General features: G+C 39.9%; 1 protein-coding gene across 16 annotated transcripts in view; it reads right to left on the bottom strand.

Moving 5' to 3' along the window:
- nrxn3b (neurexin 3b) overlaps positions 1-10,515 on the bottom strand; it is a 444,405-nt gene that overhangs the window by 216,711 nt on the left and 217,179 nt on the right. For all 16 annotated transcript variants that reach the window (XM_020618121.1, XM_020618122.1, XM_020618120.1 and 13 more), the window contains one exon: positions 3,954-4,392. In XM_020618121.1, the coding sequence (XP_020473777.1) occupies positions 3,954-4,392 (439 nt within the window). The remainder of the gene's footprint in view (positions 1-3,953; positions 4,393-10,515) is intronic.

Here is a 10,515-nt window from a genome sequence, read left to right as displayed (position 1 = left end):
CGTCACTAACTTTGTGTCTCCTGTCTCCTGTAGTGTGTTCTCTCTCTCTCTCCCTGTACCTTTCTGCAGGTAGCCCTGGCTCTGGAGCTCTATGTTTCTGATGAGCACATCAACCTGACCAGTGTTTGATTGTTTGTTGTGTCTTGTTGCTTTTCTTCTTTTGTCTCTCCTCTATCCACTCACCCCAACCGGTTGAGGCAGAAGGCCGCCCACCAAGAGCCGGGTTCTGTCGGAGGTTTCTTCCATTAAAGCAAGTTTTTCCTCCCCACTGTCGCCAAGTGCTTGCTCAAGGGGGATTTGTTGGGTTTTCCCTTTGTAATAATAGTGATAACAGTAAGGTCTAGACCTTACTCTGTAAAGTGTCCAGAGATGACTTTTGCTGTGATTTGGTGATATACAAATAAAATTTGATTTGATTTGAAATAGTTCATTAATGAAAAAAAGATTCAGAGAATCTCTGCTTGTAATATATAACATTATCAGCCCTTACTAAAATCAAGTAAACGTAGCAGAGATGAAAACATCACTTTTCCCACAAAGCCCGAAGGTTGACTGAAAACTGTAATATGAGTTCTGACATGTTACTTGTGTAATATTCTCCTCACAGCCAGACAGAGATCCTTTGACGACATGAAATTTAATTCTCTTGCGACTCCTATTAGCATTTCACTCAAGCCACAAGTGTGATTATGCCTGTTCCTAACCACCCCCAACTCTGGTATCCATATATCTGTCTCATTCCTCTTTTTTCCCTGTGAAAATCCGACTTTCTACTCTGCTATCACACTGGGGGCTGTGGCGGTGATTAATCAAAGCAGCGAGCTCTGACACACGACTAAATTGGCTGTTCCAACCTGATATATAACACAGGCTGTAGCGCCCACTAACACACCCGAGTCCTCTGGAGGATCCCACCTAATGCAGAGATTGTGCTGGACTTGAAGCTCAAGGCAACAGAAATTTCTAAACCCTTTCTCCAATATAATCTTATTCTAATACTTTTTGTGTATCTGGCCATGTTTGGAGGTCAGAAGACATATAAATGGAAGGAGGCAAGGGGAAACAGACTGGGTAGCTATGCGGCCAGTGATATGACTTTATCCAGGCAATGAATCATGGGTGAAATTAATATATTGAGGAAGTTTACGTCACCTTAGAGTTGTGATGCTGGAAAAAGCTGAAATAAGCACTAACATGATTAAAGCTAGTGCAGTTCATTTGATGTAAAGTACAGTATTTACTTTGGTTATTTATGAAAATTAAAAAAAAAAAAACACTAGTTGTACTGCTTACATCAGTTGCACCATCATTATTAACGCTGCAGAATGGTAAAGTTTTATGGACAGACAAGACAAAGTCAAGATATGTTTGTGTGGATGTGTGTGTATATGCATCCTGTTTGATGCTAAGTAACGTAACATGTTTATTATTATGATACTGCTAACATTTACAGTGCCTTGCGAAAGTATTCGGCCCCCTTGAACTTTGCGACCTTTTGCCACATTTCAGGCTTCAAACATAAAGATATAAAACTGTAATTTTTGTGAAGAATCAACAACAAGTGGGACACAATCATGAAGTGGAACGAAATTTATTGGATATTTCAAACTTTTTTAACAAATAAAAAACTGAAAAATTGGGCGTGCAAAATTATTCAACCCCCTTAAGTTAATACGTTGTAGCGCCACCTTTTGCTGCGATTACAGCTGTAAATCGCTTGGGGTATGTCTCTATCAGTTTTGCACATCGAGAGACTGAAATTTTTGCCCATGCCTCCTTGCAAAACAGCTCGAGCTCAGTGAGGTTGGATGGAGAGCATTTGTGAACAGCAGTTTTCAGTTCTTTCCACAGATTCTCGATTGGATTCAGGTCTGGACTTTGACTTGGCCATTCTAACACCTGGATATGTTTATTTGTGAACCATTCCATTGTAGATTTTGCTTTATGTTTTGGATCATTGTCTTGTTGGAAGACAAATCTCCGTCCCAGTCTCAGGTCTTTTGCAGACTCCATCAGGTTTCCTTCCAGAATGGTCCTGTATTTGGCTCCATCCATCTTCCCATCAATTTGAACCATCTTCCCTGTCCTATGTTTGGCGTAAAAGCAACACAGCTCATCACCCTGAACACACCATCCCCACTGTCAAACATGGTGGTGGCAGCATCATGGTTTGGGCCTGCTTTTCTTCAGCAGGGACAGGGAAGGTGGTTAAAATTGATGGGAAGATGGATGGAGCCAAATACAGGACTATTCTGGAAGGAAACCTGATGGAGTCTGCAAAAGACCTGAGACTGGGATGGAGATTTGTCTTCCAACAAGACAATGATTCAAAACATAAAGCAAAATCTACAATGGAATGGTTCAAAACTAAACATATCCAGGTGTTAGAATGGCCAAGTCAAAGTCCAGACCTGAATCCAATCGAGAATCTGTGGAAAGAACTGAAAACTGCTGTTCACAAATGCTCTCCATCCAACCTCACTGAGCTCGAGCTGGTTTGCAAGGAGGAATGGGCAAATATTTCAGTCTCTCGATGTGCAAAACTGATAGAGACATACCCCAAGTGACTTACAGCTGTAATCGCAGCAAAAGGTGGCGCTACAAAGTATTAACTTAAGGGGGCTGAATAATTTTGCACGCCCAATTTTTCAGTTTTTTATTTGTTAAAAAAGTTTGAAATATCCAATAAATTTCGTTCCACTTCATGATTGTGTCCCACTTGTTGTTGATTCTTCACAAAAAATTACAGTTTTATATCTTTATGTTTGAAGCCTGAAATGTGGCAAAAGGTCGCAAAGTTCAAGGGGGCCGAATACTTTCGCAAGGCACTGTAGCAGGTGTAATGTTTAGCATGGTCATTACTTTAGTTTATCATCTTAGCATGCTATCATTTGCTAATTAGCAGTAATACAGCTGAAGCTGACAGGAGTGCCTGTTTTACAGTTGGTTAGTGATAAACCAAGGGACAAGTTGAAATTTTGACCCGATAGAGGTGGATAAAATTACAAAGTCAGGGGATCACCGAAGTGACTGCAATTAATTCTGAATGAAACAAGAACATCTGTACCAAATTTTATTGCAGTCCATCGAATAGCTGTTGAGACATACTACCCGAAACTAAAATGTCATGGTGGTGTTAAAAGAAAAGTCAGAGGATCACCATAATCTCTGGGATTCATCCTTGAATGTCTGTACCAAATATACTGTACTCTGTCCAATAGTTGTGGAGATATTTCAGTCTGAACCAAACATCCAACAGTGCCATGCAGACTTGCTGTTTTTTGCAGGTTTATAGTGTAAATTAAAAACTTTGGGACTTGATGACTCTTGGTCTGAATACCCACTGTGGGCCATTTGAAAACAGCACATTGTAATAGTGAGGGGCATTTAATTCCATAAAATGTAGGTTTTCCAGTTGAAGTAATAAATGGCAACATGTGGTCCCAACAAACTAACAGTATACTCCTATAGCAATATTTTAAAAAGTAACAGCCATTCTTCACTTAGTAGTTTAGAATATATTACACAGTGGTATACATTTATTTCTCATGGTGTGATTACTCTGTTCTTGAGCAGTTTGTTATTTGCGTCAACAGCTCAGCCCATAAATTGATATGGTAGCCAAAAGCAACATAATTTTAATTGAGCCAGGAGTTCAGTTTCCTGATTGAAGTGTGTGAGAGAGAGAGAGGGGAAAAACAAAAAAACTGGCATGACGAGACCCTGGTGCCTTTCCCAAAGCATTTAGCTGATAAGAGTTTAACAGCTTTAACAACTTATAATGATGCTAAATGGATGTTTTGTAAGTCTATTGGTAAATTTTGTGGCTAAAAGTAACTGCAGAAAATCTGTTTCACTGTGGCAGGACGACCTCTTCAAAATGAGACAACTGAGTCCTGAAATTTGTTATTACCTTTGGTTTTCTCTTCCTTCCCTTTCCACTCCATCCTTACCTGAGCGACCGTCTCTCTGGATGTCCACGTGGTGCCAGGCGCCGTCAGTGACCTTAGTCTGTGTAGCCTTGACCTTGATGGTGCCAGAGCCCATATCCAAGAGCAGGTACAACCCCCCATCCAGCAGCTCCACTGCAAAGAAATCCACCTTGTTGTTCTTCTGGCCCTTTGTGTCCCGTCGGTGCTGGGGCTTGCCGTGGGTAAAGAGTATCAGCCCGTTGGGCTCGGATGTGCGGAAGTCAAAGGAGATGGAGCCCACACGTTTGGTGTTCCACTTTGGCAAGGCAAGGTAGGAGTCAGGGGTCTCAAAGTTAATTGGATCAAGGGTGGGAACATTTTCACATTTGAAAACTATGTCACCCTGGAGCTTCATCTTGGGGTCCACTATGCGGGCAAGGCGGGACAGCTCAAGGCGAATGTCATTGTTTTTATAAACCACCTGGGGGGAAAAGGAAAAAAAACAAAAAACAAGTTTGAGGCTTCTCATATATTCAGCTAATCCATATCAATACATGCAATTGTAAAGATGATGCTATAGCTCGTGTGAATCATGTCTTAGGGGGTTTGTTTTTTGTGGTAGAAAAATATTTATTTGTACGTGAATGAATTGCATGCCATAGCAAATTGTAATATCATAGTAATATTGCCAATTCAAGGAGAGCTGAATCGATAAGACTGATATCACCGGAGGTGAGTGTGGACCAGTTTTTTCTCAGTCCTTTTCTATTTAAACTACAATTTATCCACAATGAAAAGGAGATTGTACTCGCATCCCTAACTGTATTTTCACTTGACTGAACACCTGCCGACTGAGTGAAGTATGAGGAGTGATGGTTAAATTATTAGTGAGTAATTCCTTTAATATTGAAAATACAGCAGTTGAGGGTAAAACCCGATGGGAATATCTGTGATCCTGTGAGAATATATCATACCTATTTATCCACAATAAATTCACCACAACTGCGTAATCCATAGAAGCAGAAAGCAGCACCATATTATACTTAAATATAACAAAACACCAGAGAAAAGGAGAGCAGAATACAATATATAGGGCAGTGTGACCGTGAGAAACAGCAACACTGTTAGAGGGAGCACAGCTGTCAGCAAACAGATTTTATGCTGTGAGATTACCAATAATCCTGGAAGATTTGACAGTAAATCAGTACAGGTGACCCATGTGCTGAGGACTGATTTCCCACAAGCTGGTGGGAAAAAGTGCAGCAGAATGGAAGGAAACTGTATGAGAAGGAAAATATGTCAGGAGGCAAACGGAGAGACAAAAAGGGTCAGATCTCACAGATTAAATTCTGTAATTCTGGATTTAATATATGCTTGCGTGCATGTTCTGTACATCTGTGTATCTACACAGTGATGTAGCTGTTATTACAGTTAATGACCAGACTTAATCTCTAGAACATGACACATGATAAAATATTTCCCACACATTTCAAAGCATTTCATCTACTGATAATGGAATTTTGTGACTATATCGTCAACAAGTTAAATGTTCCATAGGATACACCAGTTTCACAGGTGTCTTGGCTCTTATATCCTTTATATACACATTACAATGTTAAATGCAGGTTTTACAAGGAAGGTGCCACTGCAGTGATGGTGGCTTGTTTACTGTTACCTACAACTCAGATTCTTCTAAAAATTTCAGACAGTAATGAAAAATGTCGGCCACAATGTCCTTAACACTAAGATGACGTTACCATATTTGGCAAAAGAGATTTTCACTTTATCATATTAGATCAATAAATGCAGAATAATTAAGAAGCTGGAACTAGAGAATATTTTGCATTTTTCCTTAACACTGTTGATCCAGGCTTGGTAATTCATTTTCTGTAGATCAAGCAATTGATTAATCAGATAATTTTTTCCGCTCGACTAAAGCATGTATTAATTCCAGTTAACCAGTCCAGCTATCACAGTGCTGCTGCAGTATTTGGGTAAGATGCATGCCAATATCACTCATGGCTTACAGGATCATTTCTGCTTGTTCTTTGTGTTTGCATAGGATTATCAGATAACCTCTAGATTTGAGAGAAAGTGTAAGCATGATCTAGCTCACTATCAATTAATAGCAGCAACATTTAGAACTGGAGTTACCCAAACAACTGTCAAATTTATTGCTTCTGAAACAGATGATGAGGGATGATTTTGAAAATTATATTCCAGCTGTTGCAGCTGTCCTGAAGCATAACTTTCTTCAAGCTTTAACTGTTAAGTTTTGAGCAAGGAAGGACCCAAAATGCAGACACGGTCTGGATTCTAGTGGTTAACCAGTTTAATATAACTGAAGAGAAACAAAGGGGCGAGTAAAACAACTAAGTACTCAACCTGACAGGGCTTCACAATACAAGTACAAAATTAATGTCTAAACCATAAACAGTTGGAGTTAGATGAAACAACTCTAAATAACAACTAAAACAAACCCAGAGAACAAACCAAGAATCTTGCTAACAGGAAAGACTGAAAAAAAACAGTCCAAAGGTAACCAAGAGAAGAACCAAATGGGAGACTGATACAAACAAACTTACAGAGCGGACTGGCAGGGTATGCTTCACAGAAAGACAGATGATGGGAGCAATGAGAAGTAGAGAACAGATGAGCCAGCAACCAGACTGAGGGAAGGGAGGTGAATATAAAGGCTGAAGACCAGAGTATAATAAGTGACAGGTGGAGACAATGAATGATGATTAGGAACCAGGGTAAAGCTGGGGCAGGAGAGAGGATACAGGACAAGAAGTCTAACCAAAATAAAAGCACAAAACAGGAAGCAAGTCCACAAACTATAACATTAGCCACTATTACTGATCTTTCTGAAACACTGGTGTTTTATGTGATATTTTTTTTCTGAAGTCAAATAACTCACATTCCACACTCAGCAAGCTTTTAAACAACACTTTGGGACGGCTGTGGCTCAGGAGGTAGAACGGGTCGTTTCCTTAACTGGAGGATTAGCGGTTTGATTCCCGGCTTGTCCAGTCAACATGTCGAAGTGTCCTTGAGCAAGACACTGAACCCCCAATTGCTCCCAGTGATGTCACCGATGTGTGAATGTATGAGTGCTTGGGAGTGCGAAAGGGTGAATGGCCAAGTAGAGTAAAAGCGCTTTGAGTGTGTTGTAAAGCGCTATACAAGTATAAGACCATTTACTTTGGCAGGAGAACAAACTGAACATTACATAAAGAGAGAAGAGAAAAGATGCCTTACTGCTGCTTATTTGCAGTGGAGAACTTTTTAATACCACTGTCAGGAGTGGACACACTTGGTTACTTTCCAACACTGAGCACTCTATGGTCACTATGCAGTTCTTGTAAAGATGTGTAAGTGCGGGAAAGAACTTGCATCATGGACTTTGAGACTCTTCATCAACTGCAAACAATTTTATTCTCCCAGAGAATTTTGATCGTTCATTCTGGTCACAATGTACATAAGATCGCAGGCCCAGGCCAGCACACTGCAGCACCTAGCTGAACAGATGGAACTGAAGCATCCTGACTTCCCACTCATTGTTCTAGGAGGTTTTAACAGAGCAAATCTCACATAAGAACTGCCCAAATACAGACAGCATGTTCCTAGCTGTACTGTACTGTATGTTGTTCAAACCTGCAAACTTTAACACACCCCATCTTTCTTTGAGAAGTTTTAAATAGGCTTTTCTTGACATAAAAAGAATAATTAATCTCTCTGATTCCTTTACTATACTGTACAAGGCATCCATCAAAACAACAACAAATAGTTCTTACAATCTGAAAACCAGTTTGTCTGCTCAGCTCATAAAAACCTTGCTCTCTATCTCAGTTTTCTTGACAGTGGGAAGTCTTAACAAACCCTTTCAGGCAATGCTGTGTTATTCTAGGACATACAAATCTTACAATGAACCATCCCCGATCTGTTTTTTGGATTATGATTTTGTCCATTCTGCTGCAGATCGATCAATAAAGTAATCGAAATGATGTTATAAAAGAGGAAGTGAGCACTGCGGTAATGTGTACCTCATCTTTTCGTTTGTTATGGCTGCAGCTTGCTATGCTATCCTTCGGTCTATCAACAGCCTTGGGGGGCCATTCATAATGTACACACAGGGGACTGTAACAACTCCATGAAGGTGAAATCTCCATATCTGCTCCAGGATGGTGTATTGATCAGACCCCGGTAAGGCCACAAGGAGCATGGGGAGGGAAGGGCATGTGGGTGTAAGCAAAGAATATGCGTGCAGACATACACACATACAATTTCCTCCCTAATCTACTACAGATCAGTGTTCAAGTCCTCTTGGCTCTGGCCCCAGCTGCTGATTTAGCTATAGTGTTAATGAAGAAGCAGAGTAATTGCACTGGAGTGGAGTGAAAACACACACACACACACACACACACACACACACAAAATGACATGCAAAAACTTTATGCTGTATGTACAAATACAAAAATGCAACTATGCAGACAGAAACACATACATTATTACAATAATACAGTATTTCCTAGGGGTAAATATAATTGTGCATCACAGGACTAATGGAACATAGCTGGAATATTCAGTAATCAGTATTCAGGATCAATGAGTCTAATTACTATGTTATAATAACTAGGATGTGATAATCCACTAATATTACAAAGTTAGTTTGCTCACATCACAAAACATATTTTCCTACTACTGTAAGTTTAGTTTCATTGCCTAGGTTTTGAGATATCCAGTGCTTAGGCTTTTCCATCTAAACCAATATAATGCACGTGACTGAATTAGTTTGTTTCTAAAAATACCAAAAAACCAATTTAACTTTATTTATGTTAAGTGTTTTAATTGGGAACAATATTCTTCTGAGAATAGTGACCTTAGTCTACAGCAAAGTCTGTGGACATATGTGTTTTTACAGTACTGCAAGCTCAAGTAAATTAATTCCATTTATCTTCATGGTATTGGGTTGGTAGCAGCAGCTCCATCAGTGGAAATTGTAACTCGCAGCCTATCTAGGCCATTTAAACCAAACCTCTCTTTGTCACTAGATACCACAACAAGCAAGTGGGTGAAGGTTTTGTGACCTGAGTGAAAAGTCCCTTTAATGTGGCAAAATGGAGGAACACTACAAACTTGTCTGGACTGGCAGCTTCGGCTGCACCGCGATTCACTATTTACTGCAACACTCACAGTATCCTATTAAAACACACAGATCCATTCAACCTGTCACATGAACTTGTTCATCTCCTTCTGCTTGACCAATCAAAACACCAACCTATTTTTTTAGAGCTACAGCCCCAGCTTCCCCTGCTCCACATCAGACATCTAGCATGTAGTATCTAATTCTATATTTCCACCCAGAAGGACACTTTGGCTCTATCACTTCTGTCGAACGTGTTCTCTTATATTGAAAAGAAAAGACTAATATAAAGATATTTCACAGTGTGAAATTTATTATGCATTAACGTATCAAAATAAGCATGTGCACATGGATCTTGACTGCTTAGGAAAAACAGAAAGACTGACTCCAACTTGGCGGTATACAATATATGTATGAAAAGATGTTACTATCTGATTGGTCCAAAACTGTTGGGGCAAAGTTGTGGTTTAAACTTAACTCTCCCAAGATTGGTCCTTCAATCCATCCATCCTCCAATCATCCTCTCTGCTCCAATGGTTGTAGACAGCGCCCTAAAAAGGGAGGAATTCCTATAATGTCTTAATTCCTACATAGACACTTATGTCTTCCTTTGTTTCCCAGGAACTGCTACATTTTAGACATTGCTCTCCTGTTCCAATGAAACTGCTCTGCCTGTGTGTGTGTATATTGCTTCCTCTTCCTGGGCTCAGATCTAATCTCTGTTTCAACTATTCTAGGAATCCCAATAAACTATAGCTCCCCTGGCCCATTAGCCAGGTGGTGATAATAAATTAGCTGTGGACCCTCTTTGCTAAGCTGTAAATCTAATGAGTTTCAGTGTTTTAGTGAACCAGTCCCCTTGATGTTAACCAGTGCTCCAGTTGGCTAACACAGTAAATACTGACCAGTGATTCAGTGAACACATAGGGTGATGTATTGATATGTAACTACATAAACATAAACACAACTGTGAGATTAAAATATATAAACTTATGTATGCTATATAATAAAAAACCCTAACTAATTATTCATTTCTATCTAAAAATGAAAATCACCCTAACACTTCCTTCTTGCTAGTTTTGTTACTGTAAAGGCCTTTTCACACCGAACGCGACGCGAATAAGCGATATTTTCTTAAAACGCCGCGCTACAAAGATGGATTCCACATCAAGCGACGACGATGTACTGCTTGTCCTGCTACATAAAAAAAGAAAACAAAGAAGGTTTTGGGTCCATCCTATATTGAAAAGAAGGAGAGAACATGGCGAGTTTCATCGATTGGTACAGGAACTGAAGTTGTATCATGGTCGCTTTAGGACCTATTTCAGGATGTTGGTGGGACAGTTTGAAGAGTTGCTGGTGCTGTTGACCCCCCACACGATGAAACAGAAAAATAATTGCAGGGATCCGATCGACCCAGAACAGCGCCTGGCCGTGTGTCTGAGGTAAAAAAAAAAA

Source organism: Monopterus albus, unplaced genomic scaffold, assembly GCF_001952655.1.
Source record: "Monopterus albus unplaced genomic scaffold, M_albus_1.0 scaffold201.1, whole genome shotgun sequence".
NCBI lineage: Eukaryota > Metazoa > Chordata > Actinopteri > Synbranchiformes > Synbranchidae > Monopterus > Monopterus albus.
The sequence above is the reverse complement of the archived record's forward strand: the minus strand, read 5'-3'. Positions and strand labels throughout refer to the sequence as shown.